Source organism: Penicillium daleae (genome assembly GCF_028827525.1).
Source record: "Penicillium daleae strain IBT 16125 chromosome Unknown utg000002l_segment0_segment0, whole genome shotgun sequence".
In the NCBI taxonomy this organism is placed as follows: domain Eukaryota; kingdom Fungi; phylum Ascomycota; class Eurotiomycetes; order Eurotiales; family Aspergillaceae; genus Penicillium; species Penicillium daleae.
Genome location: NW_026623150.1, coordinates 2,308,914 through 2,328,774, shown reverse-complemented (window position 1 = coordinate 2,328,774; position 19,861 = coordinate 2,308,914). Strand labels below are relative to the sequence as shown.

At 48.5% G+C, this 19,861-nt stretch overlaps 10 protein-coding genes across 10 annotated transcripts; 5 read left to right on the top strand and 5 right to left on the bottom strand.

The window, feature by feature from the left end:
- Nucleotides 1-43: 43 nt before the first annotated feature.
- On the bottom strand, nucleotides 44-1,342 carry N7458_001840 (uncharacterized protein; the record flags this gene model as incomplete). The annotated part of the gene is made up of 5 exons (XM_056905223.1): nucleotides 44-371; nucleotides 424-973; nucleotides 1,029-1,065; nucleotides 1,122-1,141; nucleotides 1,201-1,342. 5 exons carry the CDS (start codon nucleotides 1,340-1,342, stop codon nucleotides 44-46), a joined length of 1,077 nt encoding a protein of 358 aa, XP_056769330.1.
- Nucleotides 1,343-2,068: 726 nt separating this feature from the next.
- On the top strand, nucleotides 2,069-3,478 carry N7458_001839 (alkene reductase; the record flags this gene model as incomplete). Its single annotated transcript, XM_056905222.1, has 3 exons — nucleotides 2,069-2,326; nucleotides 2,461-3,096; nucleotides 3,146-3,478. 3 exons carry the CDS (start codon nucleotides 2,069-2,071, stop codon nucleotides 3,476-3,478), a joined length of 1,227 nt encoding a protein of 408 aa, XP_056769329.1.
- Nucleotides 3,479-3,603: 125 nt separating this feature from the next.
- Nucleotides 3,604-4,389, bottom strand: N7458_001838 (carbonyl reductase; the record flags this gene model as incomplete). The annotated part of the gene is made up of 1 exon (XM_056905221.1): nucleotides 3,604-4,389. One exon carries the CDS (start codon nucleotides 4,387-4,389, stop codon nucleotides 3,604-3,606), a length of 786 nt encoding a protein of 261 aa, XP_056769328.1.
- Nucleotides 4,390-4,775: 386 nt separating this feature from the next.
- On the bottom strand, nucleotides 4,776-6,911 carry N7458_001837 (NADPH cytochrome P450 oxidoreductase family protein; the record flags this gene model as incomplete). The annotated part of the gene is made up of 1 exon (XM_056905220.1): nucleotides 4,776-6,911. One exon carries the CDS (start codon nucleotides 6,909-6,911, stop codon nucleotides 4,776-4,778), a length of 2,136 nt encoding a protein of 711 aa, XP_056769327.1.
- Nucleotides 6,912-7,906: 995 nt separating this feature from the next.
- Nucleotides 7,907-8,767, bottom strand: N7458_001836 (non-canonical purine NTP pyrophosphatase; the record flags this gene model as incomplete). The annotated part of the gene is made up of 6 exons (XM_056905219.1): nucleotides 7,907-7,981; nucleotides 8,041-8,102; nucleotides 8,165-8,201; nucleotides 8,260-8,404; nucleotides 8,466-8,539; nucleotides 8,603-8,767. The coding sequence occupies 6 exons, from the start codon at nucleotides 8,765-8,767 to the stop codon at nucleotides 7,907-7,909; spliced, it is 558 nt and encodes a 185-aa protein (XP_056769326.1).
- Nucleotides 8,768-10,290: 1,523 nt separating this feature from the next.
- On the top strand, nucleotides 10,291-12,325 carry N7458_001835 (flavin-containing monooxygenase; the record flags this gene model as incomplete). Its single annotated transcript, XM_056905218.1, has 6 exons — nucleotides 10,291-10,361; nucleotides 10,412-10,528; nucleotides 10,593-11,029; nucleotides 11,092-11,178; nucleotides 11,234-11,734; nucleotides 12,057-12,325. 6 exons carry the CDS (start codon nucleotides 10,291-10,293, stop codon nucleotides 12,323-12,325), a joined length of 1,482 nt encoding a protein of 493 aa, XP_056769325.1.
- A 180-nt stretch (nucleotides 12,326-12,505) lies between these two features.
- Nucleotides 12,506-13,510, bottom strand: N7458_001834 (uncharacterized protein; the record flags this gene model as incomplete). The annotated part of the gene is made up of 1 exon (XM_056905217.1): nucleotides 12,506-13,510. The coding sequence occupies one exon, from the start codon at nucleotides 13,508-13,510 to the stop codon at nucleotides 12,506-12,508; it is 1,005 nt and encodes a 334-aa protein (XP_056769324.1).
- Nucleotides 13,511-14,685: 1,175 nt separating this feature from the next.
- Nucleotides 14,686-15,263, top strand: N7458_001833 (uncharacterized protein; the record flags this gene model as incomplete). Its single annotated transcript, XM_056905216.1, has 2 exons — nucleotides 14,686-15,114; nucleotides 15,177-15,263. 2 exons carry the CDS (start codon nucleotides 14,686-14,688, stop codon nucleotides 15,261-15,263), a joined length of 516 nt encoding a protein of 171 aa, XP_056769323.1.
- A 573-nt stretch (nucleotides 15,264-15,836) lies between these two features.
- N7458_001832 (aldo/keto reductase) lies at nucleotides 15,837-17,070 on the top strand (the record flags this gene model as incomplete). Its single annotated transcript, XM_056905215.1, has 4 exons — nucleotides 15,837-15,865; nucleotides 15,936-16,086; nucleotides 16,146-16,502; nucleotides 16,564-17,070. 4 exons carry the CDS (start codon nucleotides 15,837-15,839, stop codon nucleotides 17,068-17,070), a joined length of 1,044 nt encoding a protein of 347 aa, XP_056769322.1.
- Nucleotides 17,071-18,556: 1,486 nt separating this feature from the next.
- N7458_001831 (uncharacterized protein) lies at nucleotides 18,557-19,549 on the top strand (the record flags this gene model as incomplete). Its single annotated transcript, XM_056905214.1, has 2 exons — nucleotides 18,557-18,710; nucleotides 18,789-19,549. 2 exons carry the CDS (start codon nucleotides 18,557-18,559, stop codon nucleotides 19,547-19,549), a joined length of 915 nt encoding a protein of 304 aa, XP_056769321.1.
- Nucleotides 19,550-19,861: the final 312 nt, after the last annotated feature.

Here is a 19,861-nt window from a genome sequence, read left to right as displayed (position 1 = left end):
GTATCTCGGAATATTTTTTTTTACCTTACACCCTTCAGTGATGTCATCGACTATCGCCATCGGCACTTTCTACGGTCTGTGACACGGCAACCGTTTTTCTAATCCCATCATCATTATAGATCGAGTCAGCTGCATCCGGAGCTCCAGCGAAGGAGATCAGATGGCTTTGATCATTTTGATCACCGAAGTTTGGCGTCTTGCCAAACCGGCTGGCGGACTGAGAGTTGTTCCCCGACTTGCGTTCCCCCAGCCGAATATCAGAGCTCTGGTTGTAGTATTTTTGAGATGAGTATTCTTTCCGGTAGTGGGCATAGAGGACGTTGAGAACAGGAAGGCATGCGCAAATCAATCCAACACCACCCTCGGCATTGCTAGAAAATTTGTCAGTTGTGAACCTTCCGCGACGAGGTGAATATAGCTTACCCAGACATAATGACACACATGAACACGATACTCATATCCGAGGACTTGCCATCCTTCAGGACCAGGATCAATCGGTACACACTGAACCCAGTCGCAAGACCTCCAGCACCGAGAAGACCAATCACCCGAAGCTTGCGACTACGCGACATTTGTAGTGACCATGTCAATGGCAAGGGCAGGACAAGGATGATGAGGTCGCTAACAACACTGATAACCGAGTCGGCAATCAAGGCGGCCGTTTGATCGAGACATGAGCCCTCGCCATTCGGAAGTTTTCCTAGCCAGTAGACAGGAATGGGATAGCACATGCGAATCTTGATGATGAGGGCGATGATATAGTAAGTGCAAAGACAGCCGAGTAGGATGTAAATGAACCACACTTTGCCACGGTAAGGAGCGAATATGCGAGTCAGAATTGCTAGGAGGGCGATTTTGACGAAGAGGGCCATCGGGCAGTAGAGGATGGTGGCGATATAGCAGAACTTCTTGTATTGGATCTGGGTCTCTTGGCTCAACTCGTCGAAGTGATAACCTCCGCCATAGTTACCAACTGGATAGAATCAGCGATATGTCTCGAACAATCCTAGTCTATACTCAACACTTACCGACAATACCTATGGCGCAGTATCCCATAAACAATGCCTGCGAAATGCTATCAGTATGGTTGCCAAGTATAGTTAGTATAATGAAAGTCATACCCAAGCCACAGCGCAAGAATCTAAGACGATATAGATTAGCCAAAGTACCCTGCAGGACATTCCAGAACGCATAACCCACAATCTTCAACTCCGAGGCTCTGCTTGAACCGGAGTCGGGTATAGAAGCGCAAGGCCACAAATATCGTAACCATCGGAATGCACAGACATTGCGTCACCAGATTGACTGTGTGATAGACATCCTGTGGGTGACTCGTAGTCATGTTGAAGCTGACGCCAGAGTCACACACACAATACTATTGCTTGCAGGTGAAAAATGAAAAATTGGGAGTCGTTGGACACATAAAAGAAAATGACGGCGGTCAAGCCTCGACGATCCCACGGATCCATTTGCAGTTCGCGCGTTCGCAAAATGCCTGAAGGCGGCAAAGGGTTGTTTAGTGCCGGGGAAGTAACACTATTGACCATACGCTCGATAGTCCAGGACTTCCAGGCGGCTGGGTTCCGACGCCCAGTCTTCAGCAATTGCCATCTTTGATTGGTGAATCAACCATTAGACTTGGGCCATGCTCGGAAGTCGGAGTCAATTACGCGGCGGTTTCCGGTAGCATGGTGCTTCCTGAGTTCTCACGAGTCTCCATATTCTACACCCTATTCTCTCTATATGGAAAGGTCAAGTGGGTCATTATCCCGTTTCTAACCTCACAGGCTACAGCATGGCTAGAAAGGCCCCAAGAAACTATAAGTCCCACATTTAAATTGCACCGTCGTTTTGTCAGACGGCACATGTCTCACCAGAAGCCCTAACTCGATCTAACCGAATTGACGGGTTTAACAACACGCTCCGAGTATTGGGTTGTGAGATAGTGAAAACGCAAAAAGGGGGCCAGCGGCCTTCCATTGTTTTGTTCTCCGTATCATCCCCATTTCTCCTCCATTTGTTATTTGATATTCCTCCACATAAATTTAGCCCAAATAAAGCCATAGTCATGACTATCCACTATCTTGGCCCCGAGAACTCGGCTCTTTTCCAACCCCTGACCATTGCTAATGGAAACATTACCCTCCGCCACCGCATCATCCATGCGCCTTTGACCCGTAACCGCGGAGTGCCGGAAAACCCTATCAGCACGGCAGATATTCCAAACCGTGTCTGGATTCCTGGTGATCTTGTGATTGATTACTATTCTCAGCGTGCCACCGAGGGCGGCTTGATCATCTCGGAGGGTATCCCTCCTTCTCTCGAGGTAAATAGACCAAAGCTGTGTATATCTTGCATGACGAGCCCCATCATATATGCCCCTTCTATTGTGTCAAATAAAGGGGCTCAAGTTGCTCCGTTGCAGTTCCAATTTCTAAACATCTGATGTGATTTCCACAGAGCAATGGCATGCCGGGTGTCCCCGGTATTTTCACCTCGGAGCAAGCCAGTGGCTGGAAGAAGGTTGTCGATGCCGTCCACGCCAAGGGGGGCTTCGTCTATTGTCAGCTCTGGCACGCCGGCCGTGCTACGATCCCCCAGATGACTGGCTCCCCTGCTGTGTGCCCCTCGGCTAGTGTGTGGGACTCGCCCACGGAGTGTTATTCGCACCCGCCCGTTGGCTCCACCGAGCCCGTGCCATACGAGAATCACCCGCCGATCGAGCTATCCGTGGCGCATATCAAGCAAACCATCCAAGACTATTGTGCTGCGGCCAAAACCGCTATGGAAATTGGTTTTGATGGTGTGGAGATCCACGCTGGAAATGGCTACCTTCCTGAGCAATTCCTTAGCTCCAATATTAACAAGCGAACTGATGAGTATGGCGGTACCCCTGAGAAGCGCTGCCAGTTCGTTTTTGAACTTATGGATGGACTTGCAAAAACCATTGGCGAGGAGAACCTGGCTATTCGTCTCTCGCCGTTTGGTCTGTTCAATCAGGCCCGCGGCGAGCAGCGTGTTGAGACCTGGACTTATCTTTGCGAAGGCCTGAAGAAGGCCCATCCGAGTCTCTCATATGTCAGCTTCATTGAACCAGTAAGATTTCTTTTCTATCATATGCATCGACCTTTATTGACAGAACTAGCGTTTTGAACAAATCTTCAGCTATGAGGAGAAGGATGCTTTCCTCAAGAGCTGGGGTTTGCTCGACGTCTCCCTCGAAAAGTTTCGGCAAATCTTCGGCTCAACCCCTTTCTTCTCTGCTGGCGGCTGGGACGATAAGAACTCGTGGGGCGTGGTCGAGTCTGGCAAATACGATGCCCTTCTGTATGGTCGGTACTTTATCAGCAACCCCGACCTAGTCGACAGACTGAAGGAGGGCCTCCCGCTCGCCGCGTACGATCGTACTCGTTTCTATGGACCCTTCGAGGACAATGCCTTCCATTACACTGACTACCCAGTCGCGGCTAAGCAGTGATATGATGAATTCGGACATGACCTGATGATAGATAGATCAGCCTCATTGAATACGTAGTATGGTGTAAATACAAGTAACGAGATTTTGCACATTGTTTTCATGATTTTCCATAATAATCCTTGCAATTAGAGGGATTCTGTCGACACATGATGATCATGATGATACCCTTTACTACCAACCCACAGGTCCCTCAGTACAAGTAAAAGTGCCAGACGGTCCATCTTTTCCAAAGTCGCCAGTCGCAAAGCGTTAACAACTCCACTCTCCGGCGTATTCCAGCCTCGATAGCCATTCAAGTTCGTTGCACAGAATCCGGGGTCATTTGCATTCACTTTCCATCCCTCCTTTGCATAAAGTGCAGCGTAGTGAGCCATAATCATGTTAAGCGCAGCCTTACTGCTGCGATAAACTGGAAACTGGAAAGCCGCACATTGATCATCTGGATTCAGACGGTCGGTGATAGATCCCAGTCCGGTAGACATGAAGACCACGCGCGGATTGTGCGACTTTTTCAAAAGAGCCGCAAAGGCTTCTGTCACTAGAAATGACCCAAATGTATTGACGTCGAAACAGGCGCGGAAGGTTTCCTGCAAGCTGGTTCCAGGAGGCATCTTGCCCTCTGCGACAATGCCTGCGTTATTCACGAGGACATCTAGTCGCCCGAACTTTGATGCTACGTCTGTTGCAGCGGCTTTGATGGAGTCTTCGTCTGTGACGTCGATAGTGATTCCATCTACCGAAAGTCCCTCAGCTTTTAACTTGCTAACAGCTTCATGCCCTTTGCTGATATCGCGAGCGCCCATCAAAATGTGGTAACCAGGATAATCAGAGGCAAGGCGTCGGGCGAGCTCAAAGCCGAGGCCTTGATTTGCGCCTGTAATAAGCACGATGTCCGATGAGGATGTGGTCATCATGAATCTATCCTATCAGTTTGTAGCTGGTTATAATGAAAAGTAGCGGGGCAACCTAGTTGCATTTGAGAGACGAGAGATAGGCCAGCACTGCGGTGGAATTATTTGTTTTTCTATATCATCCTCAAGGGGCCTCATCTCATCTCGGGGTTTAAAAAGGGCTGGCGGATTTAAGGTACATGGCCAGGGCTGGGAGGCGGGGCTTAGCTGCTTAGGTCCGAGAGGTCAGTTGTCGAAATACGATATCAGAGGAAACGGCGCCTATTCTCGTCATTCGAAAAATAGATGCCGTCTTATTGATCACCAATTTACTCCAAGCTCTGCCCAATCTAACTAGATGCCATCTCATAGAAGCTAAATTCATAACATTGAAGGAAGAACACCCATCAACCCCAAACATCCTCTTGCCACTTATTCTTCTTCTTAACAGCCTTACTCCAGTCATTTACTTCATCGTCTGACCATCCCTTTGCAACCTTCATAGCACGACCAACAGCTTTCTCAACTTCACGCGCCATGCCGGCCCTCCCGCAGACATAGAAGCTCCCACCTTCGTCAATGAGCTTCACAACTTCATCACCAAGTTCCGAAACATGATCTTGCACATATCTCCGTGGTGAGCCCTCCTCTCTTGAGAAAGCCGTCACTAGGTGCAGTTTATCACCAAGAACCTTCTGCATCTCCTCCAGCTCATCCCGGTAGATGAAATCTTCATTCGGATTGCGGCACCCAAAGAAGAGGATCATTTGTCCAATCTCTTTGCCAATCTTTTGTACTTGGCATCTCTCGGAGAGGAATGCGCGGAAAGGTGCTAGACCTGTACCGGCGCCAACCATGATCAGGGGTGTTTTGCTTGTGATGGGCAATTTAAACTTGCTGCGACGAATGTGGGCAAAGACTTTGCCACCCTCAAGAGCGTCGCCAGGGCCATTGAGGTGATAGGTCAGTCCATGTGGGTGAAGCTGGGAGCGGGAGTTTTGGGAAATGGCAAGGAGATAGTTGGATGTGACACCGTGCACGAGTTCGTTAGTGTTGTCTTGAAGTGGGGTGGTAGAGGCGATGACAGTTATAGAGGGTTTACGAGGAGAGACGACACTGCTCGAGGAGATGGAATAGTATCGAGGGCGAATGTGAGCCATCGTCTCGACAAGGTATGCAAGTGGAAGGTTAGACCAGGCCTGGTCGGGACATGCAAGTTGCAACAAGCGGCCGAGATTGAGGTGGGTGCGGTTGATGAAATCGGCGTAGAAGTCCTTGTCCTGCCCAAGCTTGGTCAGGTAGGCCTTTGCCTCGGAGGTTGGCGCAAATTGGGCGAGATCGCGCACATTGTCACGGTTTACCGGAGCACAAATCTCAAGATAGTAACGGAAGAGAGCAATAGCACTTGTTGGCGTCGGGATCGTAATCTTGGTGGCCGAATCGACGGACCTGATGATGAGGGGGATGTCGCGCCGTGACGAGATACCCAGTACTTGAAGTAGGCGCTCAACCTCGACGTCAGGGTTTCCAGGCCAGATGGCAAGGTGATCACCAGTCTTGTAGGTCAACTCGGGTTGGCTGCTCAGGTCCAAATCCATGTGCAGGCAGTTGCGATCAGATGCAGTGAATAGTTGTCTGGAGTTGGTGATGCTCAATGTGCGAACAGGCGAAGACTGAGTAGCGGACTTGAGTCCATCGATTTGGTTATTGGGCTCTCCATTGTGCAAGTCGATGGGCTCAAGGGACTCGTCCTCGTCAACCGTCAGGCTTGGAATGTATTTGGCTTCAACTTCTTGGAAGCCGAACTGCTGCCGGAAGCAAGCGAACAAGTCATCTTTCCAGGCCATGAAGTCCTCTTCAGTGGCGCCCTCGGCGTCATTGGCTCTGCCGACGGCCATGAAAGCCTTCGCTCCAAACTTGTCCAGGCCCTCAACGATAACATCCACAACGCGATTGTAGAACTTGTAGTTGGAGTTTCCGAGGCCAAAGGCCACATAACGCAGGTTGGACAGAGAAACACTATCGGCCTTGTTTATCCAACTCCAAAAATCAGCAGTGTTGTCACTTGGATCACCTTCACCGTAGGTCGATACGATAAAGATGGCCAGCTTTGAGTCAGGGATCTCAGCAATCGTAGCAGGATCGTAGTCTGAAAGATCTGCCGTCATGGTCTCCTGGCCCCAGCGCACAGAGATTTCCCTGGCTAACCGATGAGCAAAGCCTTCCGCTGTACCAGACTGTGAGCCCCAGAAGACAACAATGTTCTTCCCAGTCTCCTCCAATTTATGGGCGATATTCCTTGTTTCTTTGTTGGCATTTGCTCCGGCTTGGCCACCAATCTTCAGCTGGGGCCTCTCAAACGCCAGGTGGTAATATGGATCCGGCTTATCCCACAGGGTTCCTCGCGAGAGGAAGGTTGCTCCTGTGCCGGCGAGGATGGCCAAGGCTGTATAGTCGGCAATGCCAGTCGGCGTGGCATATTTTGATATCTCCTGAAGGAGCTCTTGTGGAATGTTCCACTGGGATAATTGGGAGAAAGCCATTGTGTATGAGGTTTCTAGTCCATAGATTGTTTCAGGGCGTATAGATATGGAGGTGTATAAGGCAGCAGGGTTGAGAAAAGATTGACTCCTAGAGTAGAGACTGAAATTTGAAATCACACAGGCTTGGGACCCCACAGATATAAAAATACATCCTCGTGCTTCTATCAAGTCCTGATGACAGTTTGGAAAGATTCCCCGAATCGGGCTGGAGTCTCTGGGACACGAATATGGGACCCTGAGGCTGGGGAAGGCTCCACCTGTAGAGGTCCGCGGGGAAAGTTGCCCATCTTGGAGCCGTATCTCACTAGCCCTGGGGACGGGGTATTGACGATCGGTTATCAAACCCTGGGCCAGCCAGCCAGATTGAATCTAATCCTCTGGGGTTGGGCCCCGTGGGGGATGGCTTGGAGGGGAAGAATCTCCCCTCTCGTCATGGGGGAGTGTATAGCTGGCATCAAGTACAAACTATTTTCCTGGTCATGGGAGACAATACTGTTGTAGCCCTTTTTGAGCAACGACGCTGGGTCTCCCCACACTGATCCTTGAATCGTGAGTTATGATCACAGTTTGAGGCCCATCTGGGGCGCCGGGCGCACCGTGCAGCTGATCGCCACCTCCACATAACACTACCAGCTGTGGGGGAGAATCAGAAGAGCTAAATTGCCAAATCCTAGACTTCTGAAAAGGCGCAAATTCGCCGAGACGCGATCGAATGGGTAAGTCCAAAGGTGCTTGGTGGAGAAGGAAATGAGACGTGGCGCGGGGTAACTGCCCCGACGACCGGGAATTATCGCCCGTTTGGATGTTGACTTTTAAAGCTGGTTTGTAAGAATACTCAGTACACATTAATTCTACTGACTTGAACAAGGCCATATGTGAATTAGAAGATTCATTATGCGAAGATCTCATGTAAAACCATTGGATCTATAGCTGTCCTTTAAATATGATTTAGATCCCTGGTCATTGAATGGTTCGGACGGGGAAAGTTTCCCTTTTCAAACCTCAATTCTCCCTTTCGCCAGCCAGTCTTGGAACTTGCACAGGGCTTTATAGCGATGAGATAACTTGTTCTGTCCGACATTAGTGTTCGAAATGACTTGAATACTCCTCATACCGGGAATCAATCTACCTTCTTATCATGGGCCATCTCCGCGAGAGTTTCCCCTCCATGCTCAAAGATTGGTTCCCATCCTGTCCACATGTGAGTTCCTGTGTCCACAGTGATCTATAGGAGTTTTTCGAGAAGCACGTACCGAATACGGGTGGTCCCTTCGCAGCAACAATCTTGCCCTGTAACTTCAGTCAGTATATCGTTCGAATTGAAGCCACCAGAAATCTTAGCTCTCACTTGAAGTCTTCCTTGAAAGATCAAGGGCTCGCTAGGGGGCCCTGAGGAAAAGGCAAAAGTGCAGACCGCGTCCGCACTTTTGTCTTCGTACGGGGCCAGAAGTTTGTTCAACCCATCATTTCCAAGCGATTCAAGGAAATATTTACTGCCATCAGGGAGATCAATTAGCGTAATGTCTGGCAATTGAGGTCAGAGACATACCTTACATGTATGGCCCTGGAAGCCTATTCATCGCATGGAATTCCAACGCCGAGTCTTCCACAATCACTGGTCCATTAACCTGCGACGGATAAGACGTCAGTGAAATCCAAAAATAATCACAGTCTCATAGCCATCTGATTACCATTTTAGCAGCCCGTCGGCACTTATCGCGTGCAATGTCTTCCAGCGACCCTTGGATCTCTGGAATATCCAATGCGAGGGCCCGGATTGGGATCGAGTCACCGAGAATGGCATTGACTTCGATGACCTTATTCGGGTTACCTGTCACGAATGTGCATGTTTTCATGATGTTCCTCGAGTGGCTACTCGGAGAATTGATCAACCCACCCAGATCTCGTTTGATCAACGCGATTGCGCTATACCAGATTTGGACTAGTATAACTGGTTCTGTGGCAGGGGCAATGAGTCAATGGAAACAATTGAGTTACACCCATGGTTACTTTTTCTGCATCATCGAAATAAGTCTAACAACCGTCTATTATCTTCAATCTGCGGCAGGATATCAATCAGCGAGGTTCTTTTGTTAATTCTGGATGAATCAGTGATGAAAAGATGGTGTCGATAAGAATATATTTCGCGCGTTTGTTCGCAATTTTCCACGTAACCTAGAGCTTCTGACAAAGTGGGTATCCCTGGAAAGCGCAGAAGCTACAATCGATCATCTGGAATAAGCATCGGTTTCTGACGCGGCCTGATGGAGTTGCTCCAGAATGATAAGATTGGACATGGAGTCTCCTATAAGGACAGTGCTTTGAATGCTGTGACTAGGTTGCCAGCCAAGTTGGACTGAACTAACCAGGGAATTTGCGTAACTGGCCCCTTACAAATATGGTATTTGTAAGGGGCCGCTTAGTAGGAACACCAGTGGTTTGTGCGATCTACAGTCTCGTGGGCCACAACGTACATGTGGTCAGTAGGGGTCAAGATCTCGCTTTGTGGCTAGTTGGCACAACCTATCTGGGATTTAATTTGGGCCATTTGAGGCCTGCAGAATATCCCTTGTGATTTAGAGCCAACCTTGATTCTCCGGATGCCGGGGCCATACAAAATCAAAACGAGGCGAGGATGCAAAAGCGCCGTTCAAGGCAAGGGTGAGATTGCATGTCCAGCAACACGTGATGCCATATCCTAGCCAACGATGGGAAGAGATTCCTCTTTGGTTCACAACCCTTGAATGGGTATGGATAACACTTGATTTTTTTTCTATATCTACCGATTTATTGTGTTCTAGGCGAAAAATGCTTACTGGCTAAGATAAGCGTGTGAATTTGCAAATATTCTCAAGGTATGTGTTTTATGGGACGGAAAAAGCAACTAGCGCTAAGAACTGTATCTTTGCTACCCATGTGAGCGTGGTGCATCTTGATCTATTGAATTTTAGATCGGTTGAGAACTCTAAGTTGCCGATCAACGGCTGAGCCGTACTGAGCCCCCAGCCTCGGTTCTTCTTGAGTGGTTGACGATCGAAAGGACTTCCTTGAAAGCAGCTAGGCTACCCCTTGACTGGATAGTCCTTGTGTAACCAGACTCTCACAGTCTAAGATAGTGTTGCGCCACCTACCATCCGATAAACTACTGATCTGCGGCCTAGAACAATAGTACTTGACTACATGCAGGATCGTCCTGAAGACTCCCTTATGATATCAACTCTTATTTGCATTCGCAAGTCATATGCGACCGAGCCTCCTCAGCGAAATAATGTGAGCTCTCAAACGCTAAAAGCGACAAGTTCCTCTCATCTCGATGAAAATCTAGGTACTTGTATCCTTATCCTTTTTTCGTGGTTTAGTTGTCAGACGAACCCAGACCATGACTTTCACAGACATTGTGCCGAGTGCTTTCGTTCCTAGACCGCTGAAAGTAGTTGTGGTTGGTGCAGGGTATGTGAAGCAAGGGCCGATGGCACATTTTGTTCTAACAACTTTCACAGTGTTTCAGGGATTCAATTTGCTCATGATGTGAAAACTTCATTAGAGGGTGTTGACCTTCAAATTTTTGACCGCAATCCCTGTCTCGGGGGAACGTGGTATCTCAATAACTATCCAGGGTGGGACGGTTGTCCTTATTTGAACATCCAGGATTTCTAGCTCCCATTGCTAACCCGGAACCAGATGTACATGCGACGTGCCATCTCACACGTACCAGTTTAGCTGGGCACCAAACCCCTTGTGGTCCTCGCTATACCCTCCAGCGCGTGAAATCCACCAGTATCTGGAAGATGTGGTGGACAAACATAATCTTCGACGCTTCATGAGTTTGAACACAGAGTGTGTCTCTGCAACCTGGGATGAGAATTTCTCGAAGTGGGAAATCGTCACCCGCAATGTTCTATCAGCCGATGAAAATACCATCTGGGCTGACGTCTTTGTCTATGCTGTTGGACGACTCAATAACTACAAGATCCCTCATATCCCCGGGCAGGACAAATTCCAAGGGGAACAAGTTCACACAGCAAATTGGCCGACCAAAATGAGGGTCAAAGGGAAGCGTGTAGTTGTTATTGGAAATGGCGCTAGTAGTGTCCAATGTACAGCAGCATTGCAGCCAGGTATGACAGTACGGATTCCACTGATATGGATTCCGAAAAATGCTGACGAGCCACGTTGATAGTTGCTTCGGAAATCATTAATATTGCCCGAGGGCCAACATGGATTGTGCCGCATATTTTCTCCGAAGACGGTGCTGTTCAGCGGCTGTGTATGTATAAACATGATGCTATGCCGCTCAGAATAGCTAGCTGACTACTATGAAGACTCTTCCGAGCACAAGAACGCGCTACATAAAAGCCCTTCAAAATACTACGAATTTCGGATCGCATTAGAGAAGAAGCTAGCGTCTGGCTTTACAGGCCTGTGGAAAGGCACCAAGTCTCAAGCTCAGTTCAGTTCATTGTCAGAGTCTTTCATGAAGTCGAAAATTACCGATAATAAACTTCTGGATGCTCTTTTACCGACTTTTGAGGCAGGATGTCGTCGATTCACCCCGGGTGGTCATTATTTGGAAGCACTGCAAAAGCCAAACGCCGAATATTTGAGGGATTCGATCGCTGAACTGGCATATAATGGCCTCATTACATCATCTGGGAGGAAGATTGAGTGCGACATTATTGTTTATGCAACTGGATTTGAGCCGTATCGACCTCGATTCCCTGTAGTTGGCCGTGCGGAACAGTCCCTATCCAAAGCTTGGGATCCAGAGGGACCTTGTGAAAGCTATATGGCCGCGATGGTCGCTGGTTTTCCGAATTTTTTCGGTAAGTAAGCTTCAACAACTTTCATGCATATAAATTGCTTATTGATGGAACTCAGTGTTCAATCCGCCAATTTGCCCTGTGAATGGTTCTGCAATACCTGGAATTGAGCGAGCGGGGAGCTACATGACTCGAATTTTGTCACGACTTCAAACAGATAGACTGAGATCAGTTTGTGTCAAATATCAGGCTCAAAGAGAGTTTAATCAGTGGGTTCAGTCCAGAATGTCCCATATGGTATGGTCAGGGCCTTGCAATTCGTGGTGTATGTTTTCAACCTTTTCTCATGTCGGTTCAATACCACGGACTCACAGATTATTGCTAGACAAAAATTCCCGCGGAAAGGTTATCGTTCCATGGCCTGGTACAGTGCTTCATTACTATGCTGCAACAGAGATTGTGCGTTGGGAAGACTTCGATTTGGAGTACGAAAATCCGGCGGAGAAGTATGCGAGCTTTGGAAACGGGGTGACCACAGATGGCTTCGTGCCAGAGCAATTCCCATGGGTTATTCCACCATTTGAGGGACAGCACCTTGAGTTATCCGAGTATGACTGGGGTTCAAGGCTGTCCTGGCTGAACGGTAAGATATGAAGGACAAGACAAGATAATTGGTGCTTTCTTGGTAAGATCCATGTTGTGAATGCAGCAATTATCGGGTATAATATAGATTGGATGGCCAAGGATTCTAGATTTCACTTGATTTCTCAAAACTAGTTAGATATTGATGTTAATCTCAGCTGCTATCGCCAGGCTACATTGTACCAAATTTTATCATAATTGAAATGCCCTCTCTGAAAATTTCACCTCACCCGTTGACTCGTGAGCATAGCGCGCACAAACCAAACGACCATGCCCAGGAGTTTCAGACATGGCAATAACAACATCACTGAATCGAGCAGACTCGGGAATGCAAGTATTGAAGCTATAATCTTCTCTCCCTTGAGTGTCGGCTGCTTCTTCTTCCAAGTCGGCCACTTCTGCAACAAAACGAGCAATCAAGCCGGCTTCCCACATCCCCTCTTGACATCGAGTTCGATCAAGCAGAGCGATAGCCTCATGTCGGATCTTGTAGTTGCGGCACTTCATGGCCACTAGATAAAGAGAAGGGATGATTCCCGACTCTAGGGTGAATGTAAGTTTGGGCCTAGTTGCACTCTTGCTGCCGTTAGCATTGACAAATTCATTTCCGAGGTCAGCCACCCTTTGAAAAAGAGGGTCAAAATGATCGCAAGAGTCCTCATGGGTGTCGCGAATAGTGCAAATCAAGAAGTAGATATAAAAGTGCCGCATCTCGAGTAAAATTGCTGGCCGAGGCTCAAGGTTGCCAGAGAGCACTTTAAAGGAAAAGGCCCAACGTTCCAGGCTAAACTTGAGACACGATTGTTGCTGCAAAAGCGATGCGTGTTTGGATAGATCCACTGTCCGGATTCGCGAATAGGCTATGCAATAACGAACAGCCCAGTCTTCATATATATCGTTGCCCATTTCTAAAGCAGCCAGATGCAGGAGCTCACTCCGCAAGCAATAAACAGCATTTGACAGGATGTCCAAAGATTTTCTGGCTTCCGCAACATTCATGAAAGAGCTTGGTACTTGAGAACTTGGGCCGATCTCATCACGAGGGTAACCAAGGGTTATACTGGGGCTCCGTTCTCCAAACATCGTGGACTCGTAATCTAAACGAGCATAAATGACCTTTAGCTGATCAAGGGTGGATACATGGGAACGAGATTCATCGCGGAGCCACATTCTGTTCATCTCAGGTTCGAGGTGCATGGTATGAGAACCTAATGTCAACAAAATGCGAAGCCCATTTCGAAGATGGGCCACAGCGCCTGGCCTGTTTCCCTGTAGCATCTCGAAACAAATGAACAATAAACATGTCACCAATGCGACGTGCTCACATTCAGAGTCCGCTGGACCACTCAGACGCTTTCGGAGATGATTGAGCGATTTGACATAATATTTGACGGCGAATGAATTGACATGATCGAGGTAACTATCGTTCTGCAGTGAAGGACACTGTCCTCTCATAGAACGATGCATCGCACCGACTGCTATTGCAGCATGACAAACTGATGACTCAGAGTGGCTAAGTTGCATCACAAGCGATTCCCAATTGGAAGACTCGAAGCACCCAGGAATTTCATGTAGCGTGTGCTCTCGGAAAAACGCGAATGTCTGGCCCTCGACCATCGGCATACTTGAAAGACATACGAATTGACATGGGCGAATGAAAAGAGCAGTTCTCTCCGTGGCTGGTTGCTGGGGCATGAGCAGCCTCTTGCCTTTTCGTCTCATGGCAGCATCGCGGACAGCTTGGCTCTCTTGCTCGTAGCCGTCGCAAATACGACCAGTCGACGTGCAGCGATAACATGATGGTCGGAATTCATCACATTTGATTTTTCGGACTCTGCCGATTATTTATTTCCTCTCTTGTTGCTCTCGATTGCTATAGCTTACCTGCATGTAAGACACCCACTTCGTCCCCGTGACTTTTTCCATGTCATTGGACCCATATGAAAGGTCCTTGATGTTCTTGGGTGAGTGAGCAACAATCAGATACAAAATATTGACATCTCCTAGGTCGGTATATTACTACTCAAGGATCAGCCCAGCTTATCCCGAGGCGAGGCTGTGGTTGCAGTCTGCAGTGGGGGCCATCTGCTCCAAATATCCTCATTGGCCTGTTCGCTTGGGGAAGGACCAGCACCAATCATATCTCAATTCAATCACATGCCCTGCATATTGATACGCTTCTTTCTTGAGGCCCCATGAGAATCATTGGTTTGGAAGCGAGGAGTGTTAAGACTAACTTCCCATGAAGGACTACTGGAGCAGTGACATACTTAAAAGCTGCCTCACTCTCCTCGAGGATAAATCGATCCTGGGTTTCCATAGTTGATCCGATCATCTTCACCATACCCGAAGTTGAACTTCATTTCATCAATATGTCAATTGCTGTTCAGATGATTCATATCCACTATCGCGGCAAGTTCCTCTCGTTACTAGACTCGGACGACTCCACACCATTGTCCACCGTTAAAGTCTGTCGCCAAACGCCTCAAATACAACTAGTAAGGCACCAAAACAGTCATGTCATGAACGACGAGCACAACTCGGACAACCAGTCAAGCCTGTACACAGCATCGTTCAAAAAGCTGAGTACGGAAGTCACCCTCTCCATTTGTGGTCATGGTGCCCTGCTTCGACGACCCGATATCTTCTCGCGTACTTACAACTTTGAGAGCATTTCTTTGCGTGGTACGATCCTTCGGTGGGAAGCTGAAGGGGCTTTGACGGGTGATTTTAAGCTGATCAATACGCGCGACAATCATGTTCTTTGTCGATTTCACAACAAGGTATTCTCGGTTGTGGAGGTAGGTTCTTTCGAAATCATTGGGGCGCTATCTGAGGAGCTTAAATATGAGATTGTTATCAGTGGGCTGGCTGTATTGGTTATGGTGCAGAGTCTGAATTTGGCGCGTATGGTGCTGATGGGCAGCCCTTGAAGGCGGAGACGTTGTAAACCCCGAAATCTCTTGTGGTATATATTGAAGTCTCAGACAAGCTATGACTTAGTTTGCAGTATCATGAACTATGAATTGGAGGATACGCAATGTTGCTAGCAAGATGCAACTTGCATACCATTTCATCAGTAGTATCTACCCCAGATTTTCCTTATCCGATGGCCCAGGCCGACCGGTGGCCACGGTGGACTGTGAGTGGGCGATGGGAAAGCTTGCCGAGTAACCGTCGGCTAAGTGATGTTCGCTTGTTATTTTCGGCATGTAGAAGTGACGGAGATTGGATAATAAAGCCACCCCAGCTGCAGCTATCTGGGCCAAAGAATTCTTGACTTGACTCACATATTGAGTCAGTATCCTCCTGACGCCATACTATCTTTTTGCGACGATCGTAAAAAAATACAATCCCACGATTCTGCATTGGCTTGTGAAGGTAGGTCATTTCCAAGATGGCGATCTGATGTCATGGATCGACCGCAAGTAATTGATCTATATTTAATAATACTTTTAGCTGACCATTTCCTTCTTAAAAGGTCAACTCTGAGTAAAATATCCTCCATCACACCGTATTCAAAATGTCTGGCAAGGAGATGGAATACACACGGTATTGCCCCAACCACACAACAGACGGACTTTCTATCCCTCACGAAGTTCTGACACCTAATGTACTATAGCCTTGGAAAATCAGGGCTGAAGATCTCCAAGATCGTTCTAGGCACCATGGGCTTTGGTAGCAATGATTGGCAGGACTGGGTCCTGGATGAGGAGGAGTCATTGAACGTGATTGAGCACGCCTACAAGCGGGGCATCAACACCTGGGACACAGTAAGTAAATATCCAACTTGCTCTTTAAAAAAATAGAACTCGGCTCATGTATGAAATAGGCGGATGTCTACTCCCACGGTCGCTCGGAGGAAGTTGTCGGCAAGGCCCTCAAGAAGTTCGATATTTCCCGCAACCGCGTAGTTATCATGACCAAGTGCTTCTACGGTGTTGATGACGAGGGCCAGTTCCCTCCCATCTGGAAATCTGCGCGCAACGATGGTGACTATGTCAACCGTGTCGGCCTGTCTCGCAAGCATATCTTCGATGCGGTTGATGCTAGCGTCCAGCGCCTCGGTACCTACATCGATGTGCTCCAGATTCACCGTTTAGACCGTGAAACCCCTCGCGAAGAGATCATGAAGGCACTAAACGATGTGATCGAAAGCGGCAAGGTTCGCTATATCGGCGCTAGTTCGGTAAGTCACAAAGCATAATCGGTTACATATATGAGCCAAAGTTGACATACATGGACATTAGATGGCGGCTTGGGAGTTCCAGACTCTGCAGAACATCGCCGCCCGCAACGGCTGGCACCAGTTCATCAGCATGCAGAACTACCACAACCTGATTGCCCGCGAAGAGGAGCGCGAGATGATTCCCTACTGTCTCGACAGCGGTGTTGGGCTCATCCCTTGGTCTCCCATGGCCCGTGGCGTGCTCACGCGGCCGTGGGGCTCGCGCTCTACCGTGCGCGAGAACACGGACGGTGCTCTTAAGGTGTTGATCCGCAATCGAGAGACGGAGGCGGATAAGGCGATTGTGGATCGTGTGGAGGAACTGGCGGGTAAGAAGGGAGTGAGCATGGCGCAGATTGCCCTGGCCTGGTCTCTGAGTCACCAGAATGAGTGCCCCATCGTGGGTTTGCACAGTGTGGAGCGCGTTGATGAGGCAGTTGCCAGTCTGAAAATTCAGTTGAGTTCTGAGGAGATCCAGTATTTGGAGGAGCCGTACGTTCCCAAGACAATTGCTGCGTTGGAGCGGTAAATGGTCTTAAGAGTCGTGGCTTGCCAAGACCTGGCTGGTTGAGATTGGAACCCTGTACACGTGTGTGGTGGTGATCGACATATATAGAGAATCTTGAAATAAAATCTTCGGTTTGGAAGACTTGCATACGTATATGAACCTGACCGATTGAGTCAATCTGAAGCCACGTTTTCCTATTCCTGGTCGTCTGTGTAGGCGAGTGACGATTCATCAGCATCCTTCAAGGCTAACCTAGCTGCCAAACAGTAGAAGATCTAAGTAGACTGATCTCCCAGCGACAGGCTACCGTACTTTATGATTTGGAACAATTGAGCTGAGCCACTTACGCTTCAGATTTACCATCTGCCCAGGTCCCGTCAGACAGCTACTTTCCACTTAGCGTTTTCTATTCCGATCTCAAGAGACTCTGACTCTTAAGGGACACAATGCACTATATATTTTCCAGTTTCTGGGGATGTAACTTACAGTATGAGGTAGTCGGTGGTCTCTTCGTATAAATTCGTGCTGATTATACAGAAAGCCCTGACAAACCTAAAGGTGCCGCGACAGCGAACACCAAACGCAAACTCACATCAGGCCAGATTGGGAGGGTGGATGGGATCGTCCACCGCAGAATGAGACTTTCTGAAGGAGAAAAGAAAAAGAAAGAGGGGTGAGGGTGAGTTCATGCAGCTTCAGCAAATCATGATCAGTAGGAGACGCCACAGGCTCTTTGACCGTCTTCACGCGATGAGATCCCCCGATATTCTCCTGATCGCTGATAATTATCTCTATTGAATGCAACTCTGGAGATGAGCTTCTGTGCAAAATAAAATGTCTACTGACATCAGATATTAGGCTTATTCGAATCCATACCCACACCATCGTATCAACTTCTCGGCAACCCCAGACAAGCATGCTTCCCTTTGAAGTTGAACCATCAAGTCATTCTTCCCCAGTAAGGGAACCTTGTCCAAGACGCAAACCAATGATAAACTCGAATGCAGTAGTCTGGACCTTGAGCTGAGAAGACCTGCACAGTCGCGTGATGCTATGTATTGGCTCTGGTCTCCTTGTCGAACGCCGATCCGTGGTGGATCGCATCTTTAAGGCTGGCACAGATTGTACTCCGCACCGCCGATACGGCCCTCGGCCAATGCGTGCTAGTTACTGACAATAACTTTCCCACATGTCTTCTATATCCCTATACTTCTTTCTGAAAAGAACGATGGCATTGGGTCTCTCACGTCATGTTCATAGGCAGCCTTTTCAACTTCAATGATTCAGCTACCTAGCCTCAATCAAGGATCGATCTATCATCAAAGACGTGTTCATAGCGAGGCCTCGTCTCACAGAAGGAAAAAAAAATAACACGGCATTCTGATGGCTTGGTCGGGTTTTAAAGCTTACGTATGATGTACTTTGCTGTTCATAACCAGCAGCTTTGCTCAGGGAGGCTCTCCCTGTGAGCTCGATTTATTCTTCACGTCGCTCATCCGCTCCATCCATGCGTTCTTCTACCTTCATTCAGGGGTTGTTGCTTGCTGCACCGGCCTATACCGTCGACCCTGCTGCCATCTACAATGGGGGCTACAGGTCGGCTAAGAATGTCGCCCTTCGTATTGGCAATGGCGGTGCCGGTCAGAGTGGTCTGATTGAGGGTAAATATTTCCATGAGACTTACCACAGTTGTCATATATCATTGAAGAAGGCATCATTCTAACACTCTCCCAATCCAGTTCTCGCCAACGCCTTCATCAGAGCCAGTGTCAAGAATGGCTCAAAACCATTCGAGATCGCCTGGTACAAATCCGACACCACCGAGTCAATCAACTACCTCAAAGACGGCACCGTCGACATCGGCATCACCTACACCCCCGCCGCCGAACAAATCGCCATCAACAAGGGCATCGCCAAGTCTCCAGCCTGGTACACCTGGCGCGACCACTTCCTCCTCGTCGGTCCGCATTCGAACCCGGCCAACATCTCCAAGAACCAGAACATCCAAACCCAATTCTCAAACATCTACACCACCGCCGAAGCAGGCAACACCGATCCCCCCGTCCGCTTCCTAACCCGCTACGACAAATCCGCCACCAACATCAAGGATTCCCAGCTGTGGATCGAAATCGGTCAAGTCCCCTGGGCCACCGCGTACTCAACCTGGTACCACCAGTACATCGCGTACCCGATTCAGGCACTGACAGCCGCTATCCTGCTCAATGAGTACACCATCACTGATCGCGGCACGTACCTGTCTATCTCGACGGAGCTGCAGAACCAGACGACCATCTACAAGGCTGGTACTGATGATGCGTCTGATCCCCTGCTGAATCCGGCTCATATTTTGATTGGAAAAGGTGTGAGGAATGAGGAAATGGCTGATAAGTTTGCGCAGTGGGCTATAAGTGCTGAGGGGCAGAAGGTTATTACCAGCTTTAAGAAGAATGGGCAGCAGTTATATACTGCTGCACCGGATAATAAGACTGCTCAGTTCTGAGTTGTCGGTGGACGGTGGAATGGGGTCGTTTGATGGCTCTTAAAATGAGTGGGTGTTGATCAATGCCCTGGTTTGGCTTTGAATGAGTCTGAGTGGACCCTCTTTCCTTGGGATCGACTGTATAAACTTTCACCTTAATTTGCATGATTTTCTAATCTAAACTGGTCCTATCATTGATGAGAATACTTTCGAAGCACACAGAAATTCGGATCAACCCATAGATTGGCCGTGTGTATTCATGGCTTAATAAAGGGACGTACGGAAGAGCAGCTCAGATTGCCTCGATACTAGTTACAAAGACTCAAGTAGGCC